Source organism: Elephas maximus, chromosome 25 (assembly GCF_024166365.1).
Source record: "Elephas maximus indicus isolate mEleMax1 chromosome 25, mEleMax1 primary haplotype, whole genome shotgun sequence".
Lineage (NCBI taxonomy): Eukaryota > Metazoa > Chordata > Mammalia > Proboscidea > Elephantidae > Elephas > Elephas maximus.
In genome coordinates, this window is record NC_064843.1 from 25,783,556 (window position 1) to 25,810,659 (window position 27,104).

General features: G+C 46.6%; 2 protein-coding genes across 2 annotated transcripts in view; both read right to left on the reverse strand.

Annotated features, from left to right (window-relative positions):
* L3MBTL1 (L3MBTL histone methyl-lysine binding protein 1) overlaps positions 1-6,736 on the reverse strand; it is a 43,837-nt gene extending 37,101 nt beyond the window's left edge. The window contains exons 1-3 of the mRNA XM_049869689.1: positions 6,656-6,736; positions 2,623-2,768; positions 2,237-2,463 (exon numbers count right to left, since the gene is read on the reverse strand). Coding sequence (XP_049725646.1) covers positions 2,237-2,463; positions 2,623-2,758 — 363 coding nt within the window. The 5' untranslated portion in view covers positions 2,759-2,768; positions 6,656-6,736. The remainder of the gene's footprint in view (positions 1-2,236; positions 2,464-2,622; positions 2,769-6,655) is intronic.
* Positions 6,737-23,021: 16,285 nt separating this feature from the next.
* On the reverse strand, positions 23,022-26,667 carry SRSF6 (serine and arginine rich splicing factor 6). Its single transcript, XM_049869597.1, has 6 exons — positions 26,413-26,667; positions 26,048-26,196; positions 24,674-24,798; positions 24,328-24,536; positions 23,966-24,049; positions 23,022-23,854 (listed from the first exon to the last, which is right to left on the reverse strand). The coding sequence occupies exons 1-6, from the start codon at positions 26,517-26,519 to the stop codon at positions 23,494-23,496; spliced, it is 1,035 nt and encodes a 344-aa protein (XP_049725554.1). The 5' UTR covers positions 26,520-26,667; the 3' UTR covers positions 23,022-23,493.
* Positions 26,668-27,104: the final 437 nt, after the last annotated feature.

Sequence of the window (27,104 nt, forward strand, 5' to 3'; positions counted from 1 at the left end):
GTCCCGCGGGCCTCGTCCCCAGAGCCCCTCGCTGCAAGCCACACCCCCAGGGTCCGGCGGGCTTCGGTCTCAGAGCGCCTCGCTCCAAGCCTCGTCCCCAGAGCGCCTCGATCTAAGCCACACCCACAGGGTCCCGCGGGCTTCGGTCTCACAGCGCCTCGCTCCAAGCCTCGTCCCCAGGGTCCCGCGGGCTTCGTTCTCAGAGCGCCACGCTCCAAGCCTCGTCCCCAGGGTCCCGCGGGCTTCGGTCCCAGAGCGCCTGGCTCCAAGCCTCGTCCCCAGGGTCCCGCGGGCTTCGGTCTCAGAGCGCCTCGCTCCAAGCCTCGTCCCCAGAGCCCCTCGATCTAAGCCACACCCCCACGGTCCCGCGGGCTTCGGTCTCAGAGCGCCTCGCTCCAAGCCTCGTCCCCAGGGTCCCGCGGGCTTCGGTCCCAGAGCGCCTTGCTCCAAGCCACACCCCCAGGGTCCCGGGGGCTTCGGTCTCAGAGCGCCTTGCTCCAAGCCACACCCCCAGGGTCCCGCGGGCCTCGTCCCCAGAGCCCCTCGATCTAAGCCACACCCCCACGGTCCCGCGGGCTTCGGTCTCAGAGCGCCTCGCTGCAAGCCTCGTCCCCAGGGTCCCGCGGGCTTTGGTCTCAGAGCGCCTCGCTCCAAGCCTCGTCCCCAGGGTCCCGCGGGCTTTGGTCTCAAAGCGCCTCGCTCCAAGCCTCGTCCCCAGAGCCCCTCGATCTAAGCCACACCCCCACGGTCCCGCGGGCTTCGGTCCCAGAGCGCCTCGCTCCAAGCCTCGTCCCCAGGGTCCCGCGGGCTTCGGTCCCAGAGCACCTCGCTCCAAGCCTCGTCCCCAGGGTCCCGCGGGCTTCGGTCTCAGAGCGCCTCGATCTAAGCCACACCCCCACGGTCCCGCGGGCTTCGGTCCCAGAGCGCCTCGCTCCAAGCCTCGTCCCCAGGGTCCCGCGGGCTTCGGTCCCAGAGCCCCTCGATCTAAGCCATACCCCCAGGGTCCCGCGGGCTTCGGTCCCAGAGCACCTCGCTCCAAGCCACACCCCCAGGGTCCCGCGGGCCTCGTTCCCAGAGCCCCTCGATCTGAGCCATACCCCCAGGGTCCCGCGGGCTTCGGTCCCAGAGCACCTCGCTCCAAGCCTCGTCCCCAGGGTCCCGCGGGCTTCGGTCCCAGAGCACCTCGCTCCAAGCCTCGTCCCCAGGGTCCCGCGGGCTTCGGTCTCGGAGCGCCTCGATCTAAGCCACACCCCCACGGTCCCGCGGGCTTCGGTCCCAGAGCGCCTCGCTCCAAGCCTCGTCCCCAGGGTCCCGCGGGCTTCGGTCCCAGAGCCCCTCGATCTAAGCCATACCCCCAGGGTCCCGCGGGCTTCGGTCCCAGAGCACCTCGCTCCAAGCCACACCCCCAGGGTCCCGCGGGCCTCGTTCCCAGAGCCCCTCGATCTGAGCCATACCCCCAGGGTCCCGCGGGCTTCGGTCCCAGAGCACCTCGCTCCAAGCCTCATCCCCAGAGCGCCTCGCTCCAAGCGTCGTCCCCAGGGTCCCGCAGGCCTTGTCCCCAGAGCCCCTCGATCTAAGCCACACCCCCAGGGTCCCGCAGGCCTTGTCCCCAGAGCCCCTCGATCTAAGCCACACCCCCAGAGTCTCGCAGGCCTTGGTCTCAGAGTGCTTCACTCCAATCCACACCCCCAGGACCCCTCAGGCCTTGGTCCTATAGCCCCTCACGCCAAGACACCCAGCACCCCAGAGCCGCTACATACCAGGTCCCAGAGCGCCTCACTCTATGCCACGCCCCCAGTCCCGAGTCCTGGTCCGGAGCGCCTCACTCCAAGCCACGCCCGTAGAGCGCCGCAGACCTTATTCCCCAACTGCATCCTTAGGGTCCCAAGCGCGAGGTCCCCAGAGCACCTCACTCCAAGTCACGGCCCCAGCAGCCCTGAAGCCTTCTCTCCTGGCACCCCACCCGAAGCCATGCCCCCAACCACACGCTTAGGGCCTCAAGTGCCTGGTTGGTCCCCTATAGCGCCTCAGGTCCCAACCCCAAACTACCTCCCTCCAAGCCACGCCCCCAGAGACCCTCGGTCCCACAGTGCCTCATCCATAAGCCACGCCCCTAGAGTACCCCGCTAAAGGCCCACTCCCAGGTTCCTTGTCTCAGCCAGCTTCCCCGCTCCACCTCAGGCCCCGCCCCGTACATGCCGCTCGGGGGACCTAGTCCATCCCCGCAGACACTGACCCGCAGGCCACTCCCAGGAGGCTGGGCCGCAGCCTCGGTCCACTCCAGTAACCGCACGGTGCCGACGCTGGAGCTGGTTGCTGGCCTCGCACCTAGCTGAGGCAGCACGGTGGCCGTGACCGGTTCGTTGCCGGCCGCCCGCTCCGGGGCGCCCACATGGATTGACTCTCGAGGGAAGCAGGACACATCCAGGGCACTGGTGGGCAGGCCGAGGGTGGCCGAGCTGGCTGCAGATACGTGGGCAGACACGACACAGGTAAGCCTGGTGGCCTTGCCCCAATCCTGCCATGCATATCTGGGGAGGTGAAAAGAGTCATCCCCTCCCCAGGATCCACACCTGCTTGAGCAAGTATGCTCCTCCTCCCTAGAGCCCTGGCTTAGCCCACCTGGGATGATGAAGGCAGTAGCCGGCAGGCGAGAGCCGGAACCTGGGCTGTCTCTGGCCACCAAGTGGACGCTGACTTCCCCTGTGGAGGGCCCCTTCAGCGTCCTCAGCATCTCCATTTCAGCATGCCCTTCCATCCTGGAAAGCCTACAAACCGAACACAGCCCCAGGGGGATCAGAAAGTGTAGAATAAGAGGGCTTCTTTGAGGGGGAGCTGGCCACCCCCATGCCAGCAACCTGCAGAGAAACACCTCAGCCCCGAGGGGGTAGGGTGTCTCAGGAGACCAGCATCATGTCTGGCTCGTGGTCACTGGGAGGTCTCCAGCTAGGCCTGCACGTCTCCCCCACCCTCCTCTTTAAGATGGTTGCAGTGGTATATGTGAGGGTGCTTAGTAAACCCGGATGTACAGAACTCACTCTAGGAAGCGTGGCTCAGGACACGGTTCTGTCTGGCCAGCTGTCCTCATGACACTGCCCAGGCGAAGTCCAAACTCACCTCCTTCTGGATCCCCACCCCCACTAGAATCATTTCCTTCTCCCTCTGGGGATTCAGAGCATTTCAAGTATCAGGTTCTCCCCCACCTGTGCGTAATTTATCTTCCTGGGAATTGGGATCTTTTCAGATCCTGTTCTTTTACACTCTTTGCCCACCACTCCCTCCAACACCAAGCAAGCATTCAAACATCTGTTGAACGAATGTATGCATTTGAAGGGCAACGAGGTAGTGTATGAGAACCCAGGAAGTACATGATTTTGCTTTAGTAAAGCAGGGACAGTAGAGGCATTTAATAGAATTGGTTGAACAGGTAAATATATGGAAAAAATGGCTTAATGACGTATCAAATATATTTAATATCTACCATTTACTCAGCTCCTCCAATGTCTCAGCCACTGTGCTAGATGCCTCACTAGCACTGTCCAATAGAATTTTCTGTGATGATGGAAATGTCCTATGCCTATGCTGTTCAATACAGTAGCCACTAGCCACATGTGGCTACTGAGAACTTAAAATATGGCCAGTAGCCTGAGGAACTGAATTTTTATTTAATTTTAATAGCCACAGTGGCTACCGTATTGGACAACACAGCTTTATACTTACTATCTCCAAAACACATCTCTGTCTGACCTCTTCTCTGTATCTCCACTGCCACCATGCTAGTCCCAACCACTATCAGCTCTCCCTGGACTTCTGATATTGCCTCCTAGCCCATCTCCCTCTTCCTCCTCTGCCCTCCTACAGTCTATTCTCCAGTCACAGCTTCAAAAACATAAACCAAATCACATCTTTTCCCCATTTAAAGCATTAGTAAAATTCTTCAAGGGCTCTGCATTGCCATTAGAATGAAATTGCAATGCTTTACCCTACAGAATCTGACCTGTCTTCCTCTCTGACCACACCCGCCACAGACTCTGCTTTCCTTCTGTGGCTTGACCAGCAATCCCACCTCAGAGCCTTTGCCCTTGCCGTTCCCTCTTCCTGGAATGCTCTTCCCCAAACTCTCTGCTTGGCTGGCTCTTTCCCATCATCTATGCTCAGCTCAATGGCCACCTCCTCAGAGAGGTATTTCTTGACCATTAATTTAAAGCAACACACCGTCCACTACGCCCCATCACTCTCTATCTCATTACTGTGTTTATTTCCTTCACATCCTCTACCATGATCAGCACTGATCTTCATTTATCAGTTTCTGTGTTTGTCAGTCATCTCCACATGAATGTAAGTTCCATGAGAGCAAAGACCTGTTCAGCACCTATATCCCAGCACCTAGAACAGGCTGGCACACAGTAGGTGTTCAATAAATATTTGTGTTGGATTTCAGTAATTCAAGCTTAAAAAAGTTTGCCAAATGACCCATACCCTAAAAAGACCAAAATCCCGCCCTTGACACCGTTCCCTCCATTACTAAAAAAGCACTTTATGAGTGATTGATATTTGGCTGCTTGAAGGTATTAGCACTACTTGACAATGACTTCTGGCATACAGGTTAAAGAAAACAACATAGGCCTAGGCTTACAGCAGACATGAGTTTGAATCTCAGCTCCCCACTTAATACCTATGTGACTCTGAGCCTCGGCTTCCTCATGTGTAACATAGAGGTAGTAATGGTGTCTATCTACCTCAAAGGGCTAGGGTAAAGAATAAATAGAAAATGCATGTAAAATTTTGACACCAGCAGGCCCTCATCAAATACCAATCCGCTCCCTTTTAACAGAAATTCCAGGGAGCTTGGTTGGCAGCTTCTGAAAACACATGTAAGCTGCTTGCTTGAAAAACTGGCTTGCAGTGGTTGCTGTCTCTCTCTTGCCCTCTTGCATTGTCTCCTTCCCTCTGTGTTCTTGTGGTATTCATTTATTGCTACATTCCACCACAATCTAACCTTGCACTTACTTGAGGCTGCAAGTACCTTGCAGGCCTGTGGCCAAAGCACCTGGCATGCAAAGAGTCTGATCTAGAGATTGCACTCAACAGTCACTCAATGAATGAATCAGACAGTTGAGAGAAGAGAATGATCAATAACATAAGAAGACACAAATGGTATTGAAAGCCATAAGTGGCTTAGCCACGTTTGCCTTTAGGGCAAGAACATTATTTCCTCCTTCTGTTCAGAGGCTGGGGGCAAGAGGGGATAAAGTGGGAAGCCCCCCACCCCCCACTACGGGGGAGGTTGTCAGTGGCAGCCCTCAGTGTTCCCCGTTCTCTTGGAGTTGCCCTCAGCCAAGAGAGCTGCCCTGCCCTAGTGCCCTCTTCTGGGGACAACCATCCAAAGACTAGTTGATATAGGGTACAAAGGCCTGGCCCCTCGCCTCAAAATGAGACATCGGAAGGGCCATGAAGGAGCCCTGGTGGTGCAGTGGTTAAGTGCTCGGCTGCTAACCAAAAGGTCTGTAGTTCGAACCCACCAGCTGCTCCTAGGGAGAAACATGTGGCAGTCTACTGTCCTAAAGATTGCACCCTTGGAAGCCCTATGGGGGCAGTTCTACTCTGTCCTATCGGGTCGGTATGAGTCGGAATCGACTCCACGACAGCGGGTTGGCTGTTCCAGGAAGAGCCGCCATCCCAGCTCCAGAACTCCTCTTGGGACAGGCTGCAGGCTCTATTGAGACTACACCAGCAGTTCAACTTCTCCCTCTGCCCAGGCCTGCTGTCGTCACTCCCCTACAGGTGACATTCCTGAGGGCACTTGCCAACAAACCTCCTACAGTCAATTTCTGAGTCTTTCCAGGGAACCCGACCTAAAACAACCACTGCATGCTCAGCACCGTGTCTGGCACATAATAGGTGCTCAATAAATATTTCTCGAATGGATACGTCCATGTGTATTTTTTCTAGTTTGCCAAGGTACCCCCGCCCCCGCATTCCGTGCCCCTCAAAGCCTTGTACACAACTGCTGCCTGATAAATGCCCTCTGTTTAGGTTCTGGGTGGAGAGGTAGCGCTCCAGACATATACTCCGGCAACCCCAACACACACGCAGCCGCAGTGAGACTGAGCGGCACAAACTTGCGGCCTCACCCCTCCAGCCCCCCGCAGCGCCGGCCGAGACCCGGGAGCGGTACTGCGGCCCAGCGCATGGGGTTCGAGGATCTAGATCCGCCGCCAGCCTTCGGGAGTCCTCCCGGGACTGGCAAAGACCTGGGCGGGCGCGGTGGCCACTGATCCCTCAGCTCCGCAAAGCGGTTACTTTTTAAAACGCCAAAATGGCGGAATTTTTTTTATTCTTTCCCTTTATGGGGGGAAAAAAATCTCATTTTTCGTTGTAAAAATAAAAATAGGAAAGAAAAAGTTTGCCAAATGACCCACTTAAGGAAACCAAAATCCCGCCCTCGACACCCTCCCCTCCATTAATGAAAAACTCTTAATTGACTGCATTTCTCTTAGAAAAGAAAAAAGGCAGCAGCCTCCTCCCCCTCCACCCCTTCAGAGCGCGGTCAGCAGCAACTCGGCCAGATCCGTTCTCCCGGAGCCTCGCACCCGCCTGGCCCCCTCCGCGCTCCGCCCAGACCCCTCCACTCCGGTTTTCTTGAACACCCTACCCGCGGAGGCGCTCCGAAGGAGGGAGACACCGGGACCAAGGACTCGAGCACTCGCCGCGCTTGGCGGGGCCGGGTGCCACGGCGTCCTGGCCCAGGATCCGAGTCCACTCGCCCAGTGATCCTTACCTGCAATGCCAGTCCGTGGCTGCCCCGCGCTGAGCAGTGGTCCGAGCCCTGCACGGCGCGCGCCTGCGCGCACAGGGGGGCGGACCCGCCTCCCTGCGGAACTCTTCAGCGCGGAGCTGGCGCGGAGCAGATTTGGGGGTCGCAGGCTCGGGAGTTCTGCGGCGCCTGCGTCCCCTTGCCTTCCTATCAGGTCACTGCCGCGTGGGGCCAATTCCCCACCTTCTCCTGGGGCCGGTTTGCTCCGCGGCCGAGGGGGATCGAGATTGTTCTTGCCCTCTACCCCTTGCATCACAGCCACCAGCGCGCAGTGAGGCGCGGGAACCACCGAGGCTGGAGAGAGCCCCGTGGGACCCCGTCGCCCACAGCTGAGTGGTGAATGACTAAAGACGTGGCTTGCACCTCCGTACACGCCCCAGCTAGGTGGTTGCGCCGTCAAGCGCCTTTCCACCGCGCCTGGCCCCACCTGGAAAAGGAGAGCTGAGAAGGGTTAGAAACCTGCCTTATAAAAGGCTGAAGGGCACTTGCGACCAGAGGAAACCAGGCCCAGCGCGGTGTAGGTTCTGGTCCTGGCCCTTCCTGCCATAAAGAGCTGCATTAGCCACCCCTGGGTTCCGGGAGGGAACTCTGGTGGCCTAGTGGTTAAGTGCTACAGCTGCTAACCTAAATATTGCCAGTTCAAATCCACCAGGCGCTCCTTGGAAACTCTATGCGGTTCAAATCCACCAGGCGCTACTTGGAAACTCTATGGGGCGGTTCTACTCTGTCCTATAGGGTCGCTATGAGTCGGAATCGACTGGAAGGCAGTGGGGTTTTTTTTGGGTTCCGGGACTCCGCTACGACTAGCTGGTGGTGTAGCCTGGGCTCTTCGTTTTATTCTTCTGGTTCTCCATTTCTCCGTTTGTAAACTGGAAGTGCCTATCACTTTGCTTCATGGCAAATGGCTTGTTTTTAATAACGGCTCCTATTTTGGTGCTGCCTTGAGCAAGTCCCTGGTACCCTGTGCTTCAATTTCCTTAATCTCACTGCCTCAACATGGCTTTCTGAGTACCTAAATCTTGTTACTGGTTCTCGTACACAAAATACCCCTGTCTTTATTAGACACATCACAGCTGTACCTTCACATGGATTTATGTAATTCAAGAAGTTAGGGGACCACGAGCTCCAAGAGGGAAGAACTTTGGTTTTCGTGGGTGCTCGGTAAATATCTGTTGATCGACTAAATGATGTACTGCATGGAAATGAAAACGGGGCCACTCTTGATACAGTCCAGAGCCCCAGCCCCTTCTCCCACATCAATAATTTAATCCCTTACTTTACAGATAAGGAAATCAAGGTCCATTTAGCCTACAGGTCATGGCCACAGGTCAGACCTCCAGGCTCCCGACTTTCAGTTACACAAGGGTTCCTAATTAATTGTGGGCAAATTCCCCAAATTGCTGTGATCATCAGGTTTAAGTTTATGCAGAATTTAACTATTCTGGTTGCTACGCCAACACATTACATGTGTTCTTCCTTGCTGCAATGTCAATTTTTAATCACATCTTATATTATTGGGAACAGGATTGCATCAGTTGAGGATGCTGGTTGCCATAACAATGGAAGCCTCTTCATACACAGCAATACATTCAACCATCCACTCATCTTTCATCTCTACCCAGACTGTGCTTGTTCTGGATTCCAAAAGGTTTATTTTAGGTGTTCAGATGATGAAAAGAAAGTAGGTGAACCTGCACAAACACATGGCTTCTCAATAACAAATGTATCTTTTAGATAGTGATTAAAACAGACCCACGGAATCTGTTCTAGGGGACCCAGGAAAAAACAACTGACACAGATTTGAGTTGCCGAGACATTATTTTTTGCCCTTTAACAATACTTTGGTGGTCTTCATACCTGTTTGCTTGCTTATTTGGACACTTGCAAGGATAGAGCGCTCCTTCCAAGTTGCTGTGATTTTGAGAAGGCTCTGCCTCTCATATACCCCGAGTTTTCCCTGTTGGTCCCACTACACCCTCAGGAGCAAGCAAATAAGTCCAATCCTTCCCTTAAGTGACAGCTTCTCTTCAGCCCAGCATCTTCTCTAAGTTAAAAACCTATCTATCCAAGAGTAGATCCCCAATTTTTTTTAAATAATTTTTATTGTGCTTTAAGTGAAAGTTTACAAATTGTCAGCCTCTCACATAAAAACTTATATACACCTTGCTACACACTCCCAATTACTCTCCCCCTAATGAGACAGCCCGCTCTCTCCCTCCACTCTTTTCCTGTCCATTTCGCCAGCTTCTAACCCCTTCTACCCTCTCACCCACCCTCCAGGCAGGAGATGCCAACATAGTCTCAAGTGTTCACCTGATCCAAGAAGCTCACTCCTCACCAGCATCCCTCTCCAACCCATTGTCCAGTCCAATCCATGTCTGAAGCGTTGGCTTCGGGAATGGTTCCTGTCCTGGGCCAACAGAGAGTCTGGGGGCCATGACCACTGGGGTCCTTCCAGTCTCAGTCAGACCATTAAGTCTGATTTTTTAAATGAGAATTTGAGGTCTGCATCCCACTGCTCTCCTGCTCCCTCAGGGGTTCTCTGTTGTGTTCCCTGTCAGGGCAGTCATTGGTTGTAGCCGGGCACCATCTAGTTCTTCTGGTCTCAGGATGATGTAGTCTCTGGTTCATGTGGCCCTTTCTGTCTCTTGGGCTCGTAATTACCTTGTGTCCTTGGTGTTCTTCATTCTCCTTTGATCCAGGTGGGTTGAGACCAATTGATGCATCTTAAACGGCTGCTTGCTAGCGTTTAAGACGCCGATGCCACTCTTCAAAGTGGGATGAAGAATGTTTTCTTAATACATTTTATTATGCCAATTGACTTAGATGTCCCCTGAAATCATGGTCCCCAAACCCCTGCTACACTGGCCTTCAAAGCATTCAGTTTATTCAGGAAACTTCTTTTCTTTTGGTTTAGTCCAATTGTGCTGACCTCCCCAGTATTGTGTGTTCTTTCCCTTCACCTAAAGTAGTTCTTATCTACCATCTAATTAGTGAACACCTCTCTCCTACCCTCCCTCCCTCCTCTCGTAACCACAAAAGAGTGTTTTCTTCTCAGTTTAAACTATTTCTCAAGTTCTTACAATAGTGGTCTTATACAATATTTGTCCTTTTGTAACCGACTAATTTCACTCGGCATAATGCCTTCCAGGTTCCTCCATGTTATGAAATGTTTCACAGATTCCTCACTGTTCTTTATCGATGCATAGTATTCCATTGTGTGAATATACCATAATTTATTTATCCATTCATCTGTTGATGGACACCTTGGTTGCTTCCATCTTTTTGCTATTGTAAACAGTGCTGCAATAAACACGGGTGTGCATATATCTGTTCGTGTAAAGGCTCTTATTTCTCTAGGATATATTCCGAGGAGTGGGATTGCTGGATCGTATGGTAGTTCTGTTTCTAGCTTTTTAAGGAAGCGCCAAATCGATTTACAAAGTGGTCGTACCATTTGACATTCCCACCAGCAGTGTAGAAGTGTTCCAATCTCTCCACAGCCTCTCCAACATTATTTTGTGTTTTTTGGATTAATGCCAGCCTTGTTGGAGTGAGATGAAATCTCATTGTAGTTTTGATCTGCATTTCTCTAATGGCTAATGATCGTGAACATTTCCTCATGTATCTGTTAACTACCTGAATGTCTTCTTTAGTGAAGAGTCTATTCGTATCTTTTGCCCATTTTTTAATTGGGTTGTCTTTTTGCAATATCACGTAGATTTTAGAGATCAGGCGCTGATCGGAAATGTCATAGCTAAAAACTTTTTCCCAGTCTGTAGGTAGTCTTTTTACTCTTTTGGTGAAGTTTTTGGATGAGCATAGGTGTTTGATTTTTAGGAGCTCCCAGTTATCTAACTTTTCTTCTACATTCTTAATGTTTTGTATACTGTTTATGTCATATATTAGGGCTCCTAACGTCCCTATTTTTTCTTCCATGATCTTTATCATTTTTAGATTTTATGTTGAGGTCTTTGATCCATTTTCAGCTCGTTTTTGTGCATGGAGTGAGGTATGGGTCTTGTTTCATTTTTTTGCAAATGGATAGCCAGTGATGCCAGCACCATTTGTTAAAAAGACTGTCTTTCCCCCATTTAACTGTTTTGGGGCCTTTGTCAAATATCAACTGCTCATATGTGAATGGATTTATGTCTGGATTCTCAATTCTGTTCCATTGGTCTATGTATCTGTTGTTGTACCATTAACAGGCTGTTTTGACTACTGTATAACAGGTATAATAATAGATTCTAAAATCAGGTAAAGTAAGGCCTCCCACTTTGTTCTTCTTTTTCAGTAATGACTTATTTATCCGGGGCCTTCTTCCCTTCCATATGAAGTTGGTGATTTGTTTCTCCATCTCATTAAAGAATGTCGTTGGGATTTGTAGATCCCCAATTTCTGAAATGCTGAGTAGAAACAGTGACAAACTGTAAGCAGCCCACATCTTCCTGTTCCTACTAGAGACTTCAGTTCACTGTTGGGGCTGGCCCATGGATTTTAGGAAAGTCACCAGGATGCAACCTTCATTTAAGTGTAAATGCTTCTGATTCCAGTAATATGGTGGACTGTGCTAACTGGGAACCCTTTCTAGCACAGACACCTAAAATCCCGGATAATATATTGCAAGGAAAGAATGAAGAAAACTAATTGCAGAACTTGCAAGGAGGAATCCTTAGGAGCCAGAAACAAAGAAGAAAGTAAAAACAGAGCAACAAGGGGTGGGTTTATGTCTCTCTTGTCCTGGAGGTGGTTATTAGACGGAGACAGGGCCCAGCTGTTAGGGCCTTGGGTTTTACTAGACAAACAACGGCAGGAGATGGGATCTTAAGTCTATGTGATACTAGAGATGGAAGTAAAACCCCTGTATAAAAACTGAGCACCCCACTTCCCACCCCTGGACTATACTTAGTGAAGTAAGTTCTAGAAAAACTGTACACTACCCCAGGGAAACAGAAAGAAAGTCTGTCTCTGCCTGGGTGGGTTGGGAATCTAAATTTTTATCATACTCCTGGTGTAGGTATCTTCACGCTAGGAAAGCAATACAAAAATTGGTCCTGCACAAGTCATACCTTCCCAAAATAAATGCAAAACTGCGCTAAAGAGACTATGCCACAACTCAGGCCAAATGGGGTGCTCACAATATAAAAATACAAAATAGTCAAGGAAACAATCTGCCATATTCAACAGTGAGCAGGCCTAACAAACAGAAGCGTTAGCACCCCTGGTGACTTCAGATAATAGTACAATTTGAGAGTATAAAATATCCATGAGTCCATACGGATATCAGTCATTGAATAATTAATAAATGAGAAAGAAGAGACAAATCTCCTACGCAGAATTCCAAATGATTTATGTAGATACTCTGCCCTAAAGGAGAGGGAGCATAATTCCCTACTCCTTAAGTGTAGGCTGTGAATAGCGACTTCTGTCCCAAAAATACACTATAGAATGAGGGAAGAGTAACTTTACAGTGGAGAAACCTAACCAATACTGCTTCAGCCAAGTGATCAAAGTCAACGTCAACAGTTATACACCATGCTGACAGTATATACCTTTGATATAATGTGATGAAAACAGCACTTTACCTCTGTGATCTTCCTCCCCAAAAGCAAAAAAAATAAAAATAAAAAACCCAAGGTGCTCTACTATTAATTTTTACCATTTTGAATCCTCTAGTTCTCAAAGCTCATACTTGAGAAGTAATAAAAAAAACCTAGAGCCAGGAAATATGAACATGCAGCTCCTTCTTCCCTCCCTTCCCCTCCCCACTCATTTCTTCCTCTCCCACATAAATTAGTAGGGAAAAAAAAAAAAACCCACTGCCATCGAGACGATCCCTAATCATAACTTAGTAGCAGCTGATATATTTCACTATGGTAAATTGTAATTACACTCAGATTTTGAGTTACTCCACAACAAAGCCCAAATCGGACATCTTATCATCTCCACTCTTCAAACTCCATCATCTCTCCTGGGCTTCTGGAACCACACAGGAGCCAGTTTTCTCAATGTGTGAATCTCCAAAGGTTTCTCATTGCCATTCAAATAAAATCTAAGCTCCTCACTGAGGCAGTCTACCTCTCTGTCTGATCCTACTTGCTAACATCTCCATGAACCCCTAAGAGACCCACCCACATGTTGTCCTTCGTTGCCCATCTCTGGCCCTTGAACTTGCTGTTCCTTCTACCCAGAATATTCTTCCCCGAATTTTCATCTAGCTGCCTTCTCAACTTTTTGGTGGTATCCACTGAGATGCCATTCCTGACCACACTAGCCAAAGCACATCCCACCCATCACTCTATCCATTGCTTTTTTTTCAAAGCACTTATCACTAAATGAAATTACATTATTTGTATGTTTACCATCTCCCTCCTCTAGAGTCAAAGCTTCAAGAGGGCCGAGGCCTTGTCAATCACGTTCACCACTGTGTCCTCAGTGCTTAGAAAAGGGCCTGGCACATAGCAGGTGCAGGACAAATACTTGCAAAACTAGCACACTTTTATTATGGCTACTTTGCTATGTCACTCAAAGCAAAAAGCTAAACATATTGTATATTCTGTCAAGTTGTGTGCCATTGAGTCGATTTTGACTCATAGTGGCCCCATAGGACAGGATAGAACTGCCCCATAGGGTTTTCTAAGGAGCAGCTGGTGGATTCAAACTGCTGATCTTTTGGTCAGCTGCCTGAACTCTTAACCACTTCACCACCAGGGCTTCTATCATAGAAGTATGATAAAGAGTGTTTTATTTCCAAGTACCAAGGACGTTCCAATGAATTATCTTGCCAAGTGAAGACAAATGTCACTTAGGAAAGATGGCCCACAAGCCTAGAAGTCTCTTGAGAAGCCATCACCTTGCTTTGTTCTAGTTCTGTCTATCCTAGGCAATATCTAATTTCATTTATCAGGTACTTTCATAATCAGCTGCTCTGAATAGGGTTGCTAAAGAGTTACTGTCTAATCTTTATTCTTCCTCTACTCAGGTTAAGGAGCACATTGGCTTTCTGGTACAAACCAGACACCTATACACTTGGATGATGTCAGCCAAGTACAAAGGCAAGGGAAGAGGGGTGGCATTTCCCTTATAAAAGCTAATTTACTGAGAGGCAAGAATAAAATTTCTTGGTGTGCTTTGCTGCATCTACTGCAAGAATGAAGGCCATTCTCCTCAATTAGCATGCGGATATGCCAGAAAATGCCAACATCACTCTGAAGGGACACAGTTATTGTGAAGGGCCTCAGAGGAACACTGTGGAGGGATGTCAATCACATCCATGTAGAACTCAGTCTCCTTGGAAAGAAAAAGTAAAGGCTTTGGGTTGACAAATGAGAAGGAATAGAAAAGAACTGGCTATAGTTTGTGCTATCAGTAGTCATGTACAGAACATGATCAAGGGTGTTACACTGGGCTGCCATTACAAGATGCTCACTTCCCATCAACATCAGGAGAGGGGGTCTCTTGCTGAAATTTGAAATTTCTTGGGTGAAAGATATTATCTGTAGGATTTGGATGAGGCCAGGTGTTGCTTGTTTGGTATCTCAAATCAAGAAAGATGAATTCTTGAAGGAAGCTACACTGAACTTCTATCAAATCCAGCAGACCATGACAATTAAAAACAAGGATATCAGAAAATTTTTGGATGGTATCTATGTCCCTGCAAAAGGAACAATTCAGCAGGCTGATGAATAAGATCTAAGAGTTGTCCAGCTATGGAAACAAGAGGCCAGGTGATTGTGAAGACCTATCGGTGGTATTTCTAAGATGAAATAACATCTCTCTATTGAAAAAAATTTGGTGCACTTGTTAATTCAGGAACCTCTTCCTGGCTTTTGATACTGAATGAAATGACGAGAGACTTTTGTAACTTTACCTACATCATCAGTATTTTACACCCCACTGGAATATGAAATATTTACTTATTGCTTAACTTACTTGCTGTTATTAGTTAGGGTTATGACTGGAAACAGAACGCACATTCCATTATCTGAAGAGAATTTAATAAAGGGACTATTTATAAACGTGTGGGCAGGATGTGGAAAAATCACAATTGTCAGCATAAGACCACGGAGTAGCACAAGAGGAGACAGTAGTTACCAGGATCTGGAGTAAAGATGGGCTGCATGGAGCAAACATGTGACCTTTGGTCAAGGGCCACAGCCAGCCTTAGTGAACCCTCAGAGAGGAAGCTGTGGGAATCCATACCCCAACTCAGTCTCTTCCCTCCCTCCCTCTCATGTCCTACTGCTGTTCTCTAGTGGCAGAACCCAACCAGGCAGAGAAATGGAAGGTATCTATAACACTTGTTCAAGCAAAATGAAACAAATACTGGACGTCAGGATACTCCCAGTTATGTGCAATCCTGGTCCCATGGATTAATCCAAACCTGTTTCATTATCCATAAAACGCAGAACAATTTCTACCACATGGTCGTTGTAAAGACATAAGCAGAGCTGCCTGACTCCCTGTGTTAGCTACTACTAACCTCAAAACTTAGTAGCACAAAACCATTTTTTCACATGTCTGCACATTAGTTGATTTAGGTTGGGCTCTCCTTTAAGCTGTAGGTGGCTGGGACGAACAGGCAGCTCCACCCCACCTCTCTCCTTAGCAGGCTGAGGTAAGTTTTTCTCATGGCAATGGCAGAGAACCAAGTGAGCAAGTGCAATGCGCAAGAGCTGTGAAGACTTCAGTCACGTTGTATTAGTTTTCTATGGCTGCTGTAACAAATTAAAATTAGTGACTTAAACTAGGTCCCTGGTGGCACAAGTGGTTTGCAATTGGCTACTAAAGGATGGCAGTTTGAGCCTTCATAGCAGTGACATGGAAGAAAGGCCTGGTGATTTGCTTCCATAAAGATTACAGCCAAGAAAACCCTATGGAGTAGTTCTACTCTGTAACACATGGGGTTGTCACGGGTAGGAATCCACTTGATCGGAAAACACTCGCATGGCTTAAAACAACATTAACTGTTATAATCCTATTAGTTAGAATTCTGAAATGGGTTTCATTGGGCCAAACACAAGGTGCCGGCAAAGCGATGCTCCTTCTGGAGGTTCTAGGACAGAATCCCTTTCCTCGGTTCTAGATTGTCTGCATTCCCTGGCTCTTAGCTTCTTCTTCCTTCTTGGAAGCCAGCAACATAGTATCCCCCAATCTCTCTGACTGCTTCCATCTTCACATCAACTCTGACAGTTGACCCTCCCGCCTGTCTCCTTGTAAGGGCCCACTTGGAGGTTAATCGCCCCATCTCAAGATGCTTAATCACACCCGTGAAGTCCCTTTTACCCTGTAAAGTCACATATTCACATGTTTCAGGGATGAGAATGTGGAAATTTTTAAGGGTCATAATTCAGCCTACCACACATTTCACATCTAAAATTTCAATGCCCAACACCAAGGGATGGGAAATGCTCTCTGCTTGTGGAGGTGGAACGAGAGCAAATATTTCTGAGAGCAGTTTAACCTAGTACACACCTGGTAGGCCTTTAATTAGTGTTTACTGACTGTGGGTTTGGATCATAGTGATTTCCAGGGTGTCACTTCCTGAGAACACCCAAAAGCACTGATCACCTTATTGCAATCACAGCTGCAGCGTAGCCTGGGCTGGAGTTCCTGCTTGGTTTGCAGGGAGGCCACTGCCATTTATGGCAAAGGTGGATGAAAACTGTAAGATCTTGTTTGCTCATTACAACTACAGCACTGTTGTGTACTCTAGAATCACACTGAAATTTAGGCTCTGATTTTTCCTTCTTCCTCTACTCCTGTTAGCCAGAACAAGACGACACATTATCTGGTTTAAACCAGGGCTTCAAATGGGTTTGGTCAGGTTTGAACCCCTGCTGTGAATCTGCATTTCTAACAAGTTTCCAGGCTATGCTAATGATGCTGGTTAGGGATCAATTCTGAGAACCAGTAGCAGAGCAGTGGTTCTCAAAATTTATTATACGGAAGAATCACCTGGGGGGGTCTTATTAAAATGTAGGTTCTGAATCAGTGTATCTGGGGGTGCAAATTCTCAGGGATTCACACTGGACTGAACTGGTTCAAAGCCCTCACTTAAACCCTCTGAAGGTGCAGAAAAGAGATCATGCAGGATTCTGAAGTTTCCTTTTAAATCCCTCACCCCTTTGACAGAATAGAGTTCAGCTAAGGAAGCATCAGGTAAGGCAGGGAGGCTGCTGCACTGCTCTGCCTGTGAGGGTTACAGGAAACCTGGAGTGCTGTGCCCACTAGCTGGCTCCACTTTATGAGACACTGACAAATCAGAGGATTGGAAGACAACCGAGATGGTTAGGGGATGCAAAACTGCTGCACAGATACAGTGCTGGGGATGTTTAAAGGAGAGGATCTTCAGATGACCAACGTGACCAGAAGGTAACATAATCTGTGTGGCCAGAGAGAAAAAAAGACAATGGTTTCCCTCCCAGCTCTGTCCACCACTAAAAGGGCCTATAACCAAACCAGTAGCAATGAGCACCCCCAAGGGTTCAGACCGTGGTTGCAAAATGTCATTTCCAATTTAGTTGGAGAAATGGCTGATTTCACGTGTAAGGCTAGAAATGTGCAGAAAAGCCTGAAAAATCCTACCCTACCAGAAAGCAAGGGAGCTGTTATTAAGGTCGATTCCAGGGCTTCAAATCCCTGTTGAGAATTTGCATTTCCACCCCAGATACACTGAATCAGAATCCACATTTTAACAAGATCTCCGAATGATTCCTACATGTAATCAAAGTGTAATAAAATTTCGGAACCACTGTTCTAAACAGCATCATTAGCACTGCCTGGAAACTTACTACAAATGCAAATTCTCAGCAGGGGTTTGAACCCGAGCAAGCCAGTTTGTTCGGGTTCAAAACCCTGTTTGATTCAAAGTAACTCAGACCTGGGCTTCTTCAACAAATATGTTGCAAGAAAATACAAAGAAACCCTACAGATTAAGATGCCTTTTAGAGGTATATACTGACCTGGAGATGAAATGTCTAGGTTCCTTCAAAATTATCCGGGGAAGTGGACAGGTACTGTTAAAACTGGGTGAGTACATGGGGGGAGGTTCATCTAACCAGTCTCTCTGGTGTTTGAAATTTTGCATAGAAAAAGTAATAAGCAATGTATTTAAATAATGCACCTGTCAAGGCTATTCAATCAAGACTAGAAAGCAAGGATAACACTCTTAACTTGGGCTCCACATTTAGCAACTCGCTTTGCTTACCTTTTTTTCAACTGGCTAGATAGTTTTAGGGTTTACCCATTCCTAAAGGCAGGTACTATTTAATGAGTGACTGTACCAAGTATTGTGCCAACTACTTTGATAACAGCATTTACTCCTTATAACAATATTCACGATCTGATGCCATCAAAGCTCCCTCCAGCTTTATCTCCAAAATGATTGGCTCACGCCTGGAAACATGACTCTCGACCTTACCTTTAAGAGTTTACTCCCCATAAAAAGAACTTTTTTACAGTAGAACATACCAGTATAGATTAGGAAATCACCAATAAATGCTGAAGCAGTGGGTGAGTTTGGTGAGTTAACTAGGTAACAGACTCTAGGCCCCCCAACAATTTAATTACAAAAGGGCAAAGTGACTTTACAGTGACCCAAGTTAATAATACCATGTGCCACCGGACATGATGAATTGATGGCAGTCTCATTCTTGTGATACTCCTGCCAAAAATGCAATCATGAAGATACAGCAAACCCAACTGAAGGCAATTTTATAAAATAACTGTCCTTTACTCTTCAAAAGTCAAAGCCAAGGTTGTTCCAGATTAAAGGAGACTAAACAGCCATGGCAACAAAATACAATAGATAAACCTGGAACAACAGAGGGAAAAAAAAGAGGAACTGATGAAATATGGACTGTGGGTTAGCTAATAGTACACTTGTTAATTTCTCAATTTCAATAACTAGACAATTACGCTGTAGTACCTAAGGGATTCTCACCTTCCAACCCGAAGTCCCTGAGTGGTGCAAAGGGTTAAGTGTTAGGCGAAAGGCTGACAGTGAGAACCCATCCACAGGCACCTTGGGAGATAGGCCTGAGAAAGGGCACAACAACCTTGAAAACCCTATGCAACAGTTCTATACACATGGGGTCACTATGACTCAGAACTGCGTCCACAGCAACAGGTGGAGACCTGGGTTTAATTCAGGTCAGTGGAGGCTTGCATTCACTATGATGCTAAATAGGGTTCAGCAGTTTCCATCAAAAAACCAGCGGGGGTGGGGGGGAACTGCATTGATCCACTTCCAAAATTAACCAATAAAAACGTATGGGTCACAGCAGTCAGGTCTACAACCCATCATGGGGAAGGCACAAGGGCAGGTAAGAGTTTTGTTCTGTTGTGCATGGGGTTGCCGTGCATTGGGGCTGACTCAAATGCAGCTAACATCTAAGAGAATGTCTCTGTTCCTAGGAAATAGATAAATAAAAGGGAAAGATACCTACCAAGATTTAAACCTTGATTCTGCTTAGAAAGACTCATGCTATTACAGTACTGACTACCTTAGAAATGATCCCTAAAATGGGTATAAATATATTGACTACACTGAACTGTGAATAACAAATTACTAATAATTGTTTTCCGATACAAGCTATAATACTTATCACTTGTCTTTGCAAAATTCAAGTGGGCTATGTGATGAGGCTATTGGGACCATTAACCTTTTTCTGGGCACATCTCCAGGATGTATTAGAAACTAGCACTCTCATCTTTCCCCAAGGGGTCAAAGGCAAATTTTATTGTATAGTATCTTCCGATTTTTGAACCATGACTACTATTAAAAATGAATTAACCACTTTATTAAGGGCTGTACTACGGGACCACCTGGGATTGCTGTAAAATGGCTAGTCGTATCTGAACAAGCTATTCAGAATTTACTTCATTCACACAATTGTAACAATCCATTTGGCAAATGGACACACACATTAGGGTTATAAACACGAGCAGTGGTTACTGACCCCAAAAGCTCAAATACTAGCATGTAAATAGACAGTTAAAAAAAAAAAAAAAAAAAAACCCAGCTGCTGTTGAGTTGACTCCAAAGGCTGTGATCTTTCCTATGTATCCGAGTACAACTGCTCCACAGGATTTTCAGTAGCCAATTTTTCAGAAGTAGATTGCCAAGGCCTTCTTTCACCTCTGGGTGGACTGGACTCAACCCTCCAACCTCTCGATTAACAGCCAATCACGTTAACCGTCTGCACCATGCAGGAACTCCGACAGTATATTTCTCACCGTTTAACAGATCTCTGCGCTAGCAATGCTCAGTAAGAAGGTGCAGAACTCTACTTATGGCACAGACAGCTCAGCACTGAAAACGAATGGCATATGCGTATGACCAGAAACATGGGCAAACACAATTACTAACAGTGGCTACGTTACTAAGTAGGCTCTTTCCAAGCACATAATACTTTTTTAATTACATCAAGTTAACAGAGCTTTCCACTTTTAAGTCTTTCATCTAAGTTCCATTACCACTGGAGTGAAACTGGATGAGGTCAGACAAAGTGCCCTCTGAAAGCAAGATTAGTAATAAGTCAGTGTTGGTTTTCTAAGTGTAAACTGCTAAATTTAGAGTGCCCCAAGTCCAAATTAAAGAAATTAGGCTAAAGACTTGCGAGGAAAAAGATTAAATCTTCCTAGTTTATCTAGGAAATACCCTGGAAAATGTTTTAACCACTAGAAGGTAAAAATTGGGAAATTCTATATGAAAATAAAGCAGGTTAATACAAAAGTAACTTAGCATGTCCAATTCTTCATAGTAACAGCTAGTATATTAAGGTAGTTTTAAATACTATTTACACAGATACAGACACTGAAACAGTGGATAACAACTTGACCAAAATAAACCCTGTTATGTTGATCCCCAATTCACGTTTCTAAGAAACTTACAAGATCCTTTTCTCATACTCTAGGAACAGCATGCCAATGGCAATTCCAACTCAAAAACCCATTTGTCAAGGATGCTAAGTGGGAACACACAAGAAATTCAAACCAAGCCCTTCCCTTATGAAGCATTTTATTGAGGGGATAAAGCATAGGTTAACACAACGGGAGAAATAAAGTTCCAAGATGAAAATGGTGACACAGGAGCGGGAAGGTAAAAGTTCAGGAGCAGGTAGGACTCAAAGTGGCCATGAAGGCACTGTGGTGTGTCAATAAAAACTATCAAGTAAAATATGGGGGAATCAGGATGTTCCTAACCTACTTTTCCTCTTTTGCCCTCTATCAGCTTAACACTCCACCTGGCCACAGACAAACCTGTGGCATGTTCTAAGACTCTCAGGTTCTACTCACAAGTCAGCAAGGAACTAAACATTTTCTCAGTCAACTCGTATGTTCTCAAGTGGGCCAGTGATATAAACAGTGGTTTCCACAGGTTATGCAGCAGGACTAGATTTTTAATAAATTGTTCTTAGTTATTACTAGGCAATTTTTATGGGTGCAGATTTACCTATACAATTATTCACTTCTGGGGCAGGTAACAACGTGGACAAACTTGCCTATTACCATGTGAGGTAACAGGAAAGCCCAGGTGAAGGACACTGGCTATTTTCTGAAAGCCAGATTTCACACTGTACTATTCCCCTCTTCCTTTTAAATGGCTGTGGGCTTGAAAGCTTTTATATTTTCCTGGAAAACAAGGTAACTTTGGTCAAAGCCAATTCTTAAGACTTGTCCTTACACACTAAATTCTGAAAGGTGATGGAGGTTTGCCTTTTTATATATTAAAAATCATTTCTGTTCTTTCAAATAAGCAAAACAACAGATTATCATTACTGGCACCATTAAGAAAATGGTAAAGAACTCTCAAATTCTGCAGTTTCTATTAAAAAAAAAAAAATCTCCTTAACAGTAAGCACCTATTAAAAAAACACTAAGTTCACATAAGCAATCAACTTTTTGGGGGCACTAGATTCTTAAAATTAGACTTTAAAAACTGTAACAAGAAGCCCAAGAATTTCTTAAAAACAAATTTAATTGTCCATTTAATTTTTTTCTCTGAAGCAAAGCCAACTCAGAGACCTTCTACTTGTTTCAAGTACTCCCAGTTACTCTCTTTTGACACCTAGATCTTAATTTTGACTCGATTATTTCATTCTGCCTCATTTTATTAGGTATGCCTTCTGTACTACTGAACCCAAAAAACCACCCTGGAATAGTATGGTTTCCAGTTACCCCTGTGGCACAGTGAGCAATATACATGTTCTACCTGAACCCAACTCTTGGTACCTTACATAGGCACAACCCCTAGAAAGTATTAAAAAAAAAAAAAAAAAAAACCTTAATGATGTGTGCTTCTAAATTAATTTCAAAAACCATTTGAACTATTTGAGCAAAAAGAAAACCCAGTGCTGTCGAGGCAGAGGAGTATAAATAATCCATATCTCAAACTGCAATTTCAAGTAATTAGGCTTATGGGGGTATGGACTAATTGTTAACCCAGTAACTCCTACAAATTCGCAGTGCAAGAATTTGGGTTCCACAGTACTCATTACACTTCAGTCATAATAAAAGTACAAAAAAATTTAGGATCTACCCATTTAACCTTTTTCCCAAACTACACACTGTATAAAGCTTAGAAGGATGATCAGTTATCACATAACCCCACTAACTACTAAGGGAGCTGATTGTTGGGTGGGATTTTACTTTAATTGCAACTGACTTTACCAAGTAACATGTTAACTTGCCTGTTAAATGATCTTCCAACAGAAGATGCCGTATTTTTTACTTTGAACAAGAATGTACTAAATTCCCGATAAAACAAACGATATTTTCGTCATTTTTATGTAACAAGCAGTAAAGAGCATCAAACCATACCCTAACAAACAGTCATCACACCAACCACTTCCAGAAAGTGAGATTACTGGCTAAATGAAATCCAAAGTATTAGGAGCTATTTCTTGGAAGAGTACAACTTAAAAAAAAAAAAAAAATCATTATTTAAAACCAATTAATTTAAGCAAAATTGCAGAACAGATTCACTAACTATGAAGTACCTTTTATTTTTAATCTAATTTGTTAAAGGGACAAATAAGACTTTGGGAAATTTGAGTAACAGCACAAAGTAACATTATCCAAACGGAATAATTTATTGCTGGTCAAAGGTTTGCCTTGTTTTACACCTAAGTAGAATTTACATTGTTTCCACAGCAGATATTAATGGAATTTAATATTGACCTACTCGATAAGGCAATCATGTCGGAAGCAAACTTTTATTTAAATCTTACGTAACTCAGGCTTTATAAAAAGCCAACATAATTGAAAATTGAGCTCTCCCTCTAAAGCCTTAAGTATTCAAAGCTTGAAACAGTAAAAATAAGCCAACAAACAAAACAACAAAAAACCCCTGCAGCAGATCCTGCTGAAACATTACAAAAAAAAAAATCTAAATGAGCTTAATCTTTACAAAAGTTTATTTTAGCTCAAAAGCTATAAAATCAAAGTTATCTTAATTCTACAAAGAAGGGAGAAGATCTTTGACTTCATGCCAACATTTCTTTAGAACCTCATCTTTTTCATCAAATTTGGCCACAAATCAAATTTCTCTGTGCCCCTGCTTTCAGGTAACTCCTCTTGCAAAAGAGGCCAAGAACAAACACATAGGAGTAACTGCCTAAGCAAGTAAGAAAGTGTTCCATAATAGTGTGCAAAGAACATACAGTTCTGGGTTAATCTCTGGAACTTGATCTGGACCTCGACTTTGAGTGAGACCTAGAACGGGATCTTGACGTAGCTCTTTTTGGCGGAGGGGACGCAGAACGAGCCTTTGAGGGTGGAACAGGTAAGGGTGAATTGGACCGAGACTGGCTCCTTGATCTGGATTTTGACTTTATATCACCATTTCCATTTTCCTTGGGAGAACGAGATCGAGAACGAGATCTGCTTCGAGATTTCTCATACTCATCCTTAGATCTACTTCGAGAGCGAGAACGGGTACCCCGATCAGACTTGGCCTTAGATTTGCTCTTTGATCTGGATTTCCTGCCTTTCGATCGAGAACGTGATCGACCTTTGCTCCGCGACCTGGATCTGAACAAAACAAAGCCAAATTTTTTCCTAATACCTTGCCAGAACACACATGTACCCAACAAACAAGCATAGTAATGTATTCAGGAAAATAACCAACAGTGCGTTACTTACCGGGAGCGGCTTTTTGAGATACTTCGAGATCTACTGCGGCTGCTCCTGCGACTCCTACTTCGTGACCTTCTTCTAGACCGTGACCTGTAACGAGAAACACGATGAAATCTTAATCGCAATACATCTCAGCATGAATATGTTTGGGCTATTTAGCAAAAGAAATAAACCAACAAAAAATGTAGTTGCTTACTGCAGAATCAACAAATCCAATACCAAAGCATCTGAAAAGAACCCATGATGCACAACTAAAAAGAAACTACGTCCTGCTTTAAGTTCAATTAAATAGTAATTAAAATCACTCAGCACTTCATTTTATTTTTGGCAAATACTCCCCTCTCCTGCCCCGTCTTCCAACAAGTTACCTCGATCTGCTTCCAGAGTACGACCGCCTGTGGCTCGTTCGTGGTTTATCTTCAATAAGCCTAATGTTTCTGCCATTTATTTCTGTACCATCCAGTTTATCCAAAGCACGCTTCATGTCAGAGTAGGAGCGGAACTCAATCACACCTTCATTTGCACGTTCTTTGTGAGCATCCGCATATGTTACTTCACCTGCTTGCCTCATGAAATCCTAAACAGCAACACAAGACTGCTCAGACTCTAAAATCTAAAGACCTATGCTTGATGCTCAGAAATAAGAAATATGTCATCAAGAGCCTATCTTTTGAGCACTGATCTTATCATTTCAACACTTCATATAGGACATACCTTTAAATCTTGCCAACTACAACGACTAGAAAGATTTTCTACAATAAGCCTGTGCTCTGTACGAACAGGTGGTCCATATTTGTCTCTGCCAGATGTTCTCCGACTGCTGTATCCACCTCCACCACCTTTATCACACGAAGGGAACAATTAGATGCTTTGTAATGATAGTGACGCATAATGTCTTTTGAAAGTTAGTACAAACATATCAAATTTTATTTACTGGAGTAGGACTTTGCTATTATATTGCTAAACCTTTGATACATTTGTGATTTGCCATAAATTAAATTAAAGGCAAGTCAAATACGCTAAATCCAACTAAACTTCTCCTATAATCTGTTAGAGAGTGACTGCTCCTTTATTCAATTTACCTCGCTAAGTTTTATTTTACAGAACATTGTAAAATATAAAACTTAACTGATTACATGCATTTCTACATTTTACAAAAATGTTTACTAGTTACACTAAGTACTTACATCACAGTGTGAGGTTTTTGGTGGTGGTTTGGCCACAAAACACGCAAGGTAACAGTCACCTAGTTCAGATTAACCAGTTTTGTCTAACCCTTGGAATCCTCACCATCACCCTGCGTCTAATGGCAAAAGGCTGCTGTCGTCATGGCTTCCGGTAAGGTCAGCCAAAGGGTCATAGGGCAAGGGTCACACAATGTATGGAAAAGCCAAGGCCAATCAGGAAAGGCAGTCATCTTAGCCTCAGTGGACACAGCCTCAGCCCCATTGGTCACTTTCAAATTGAAACATCAAGGACTTGTTAAAAAGTTTGAATTCAACATGCAACAATTTCAACATCAAACATTTAACATAACCAACCCCCCTACCCCCTCCCAATAACATGCCCCAATTAATTCATATATAGCATAAAGCTTACTTATATTTAGTTTGTGGTTCAGTACCACACTACTTCAAACAGCGAATTATTTTCTTTAATCCCACCACTTTTAAGGCCCAAGCTTTAAACTTCTCCCCTTCCCCGCCCCCTCCTCCACCCTAGCCTGCCCCCAAACTTCTTAGCAAAAACATTCACATTTCTAGCTAACGCACTGACAGGTAAGCAAGTGGGATACAAGGAATACAGCCACCCCTTACTTCCTCCGTAGGCAGTGCCCACGACAGTGCTGACAAGTGCCTAGAAGCCAACCCGCCCCCAACTTAGCAAACCCGCAACCCGATCCCTGCGCTCCGGCGTCCCGTGGCTTCCCCGGGCAGGCGTGAAGGCAGAAGAGCCCGGGGATACCCGAGCCAAACGTCCCCAGCCACCGCGCCTGCCCGGGTTGGGAGGCCCCACCCCGCCCACCCCAGTGCCTGCGCCCGCCCCCCTAGGTCCCCAAGACGCGGAGCGCAAGGGGGTAAGACTCACTGCGGCTTCCGTAGCTGTAGCCGTCGCGATCGCGGCGCGGGCCCCGGGCGTGCTCTACGATCACGCGCTCGCCGCAAAGATCCTTGCCGTTCAGCTCGTAAACGGCGTCGTCGGCGTCGCGGGAGTCCTCGAACTCCACGAAGCCGTACCTGGAGGCGGCGCGAGGGCCGGGCCGTCGTTAGCCGGGGGCGCGCCCGCCCGCGCGCTCCCGCCCCGCGCGCGCCCCTGCCGCCCCGCGCGGCCGCCATTTTGGAGGCCCTGCCACGCGGCGCCGCGGCCTTGGCTGGCTGCCTCCACCCTCCGGTAGACCCCTCGGCCGTCAGACCCGGGAAGCTGGCGGATGCGGGCGCCCTAATTCGACTCACCCATTTTTGAGGTCTACTTCGAGGAGGCGGCCATAGCCGCTGAAAAAGCGCTGGATGTCCTTTTCCCGGACGTTGTAGCTAAGGCGTCCAATGTAGACGCGTGGCATGGCCGTGGCGGGCAGGGCCCGAAGGCTGACTGTCGAACGGCGGACCGCAAGGCAGTAGCCGCGGTGCGGCTGGGGAAGAGTACCCAGGCGGGAGCCTCACACCGCAGCGGCGGCCGAGTTCAGCCACACAATGGCGCGCGCGCGCGCCAGGGCTACGCTATAAGGACGGAAGGACGGGGGGCGGGGCTCGGTGCGTGTGACGTTAGCGCGCAGCACGTACCCGCCCGCGTTGGAGTCTTTCGCTTGGTGACTTGCGATTCCTCCACGCGTGAAGTTTTGGTGGCGTGAGGTTTTGCTCGCTCTCAGAGTTTTTACCAGCCCTCACCACCCATTTTTTTAGACTTTGTATCTCGTCGTCCAACCACGGACTTGTTTTCTTAGTTGTACCTTTAGAAAAACTGAGCTCACCCGGAGTGGAGCTTGGAGGCAGGCTGGGAGAATCCGTGGTTTTCATTGGCTCCCGAGGTTGTCATAATAGGTCACCGTGGCCTATGATTGGCCCCTTAAAACGAGACTGCCTTCACCGATTGGATCACGCTCTGTTTGGTAGAGAACGCGCTCTTGGACACGGTTGATTATTCGGCT

Coding starts and splice junctions, on each gene's coding strand:
- SRSF6 (XM_049869597.1), bottom strand. CDS start 26,519: ATGCCACGCGTCTACATTGGACGCCTTAGCTACAACGTCCGGGAAAAG. Junction 24,799..26,047: donor CTACAGCTACGGAAGCCGCA/GTGAGTCTTACC, acceptor CGTGTGATAAAG/GTGGTGGAGGTGGATACAGC. Junction 23,855..23,965: donor ATCTCAAAAAGCCGCTCCCG/GTAAGTAACGCA, acceptor TGTTTTGTTCAG/ATCCAGGTCGCGGAGCAAAG.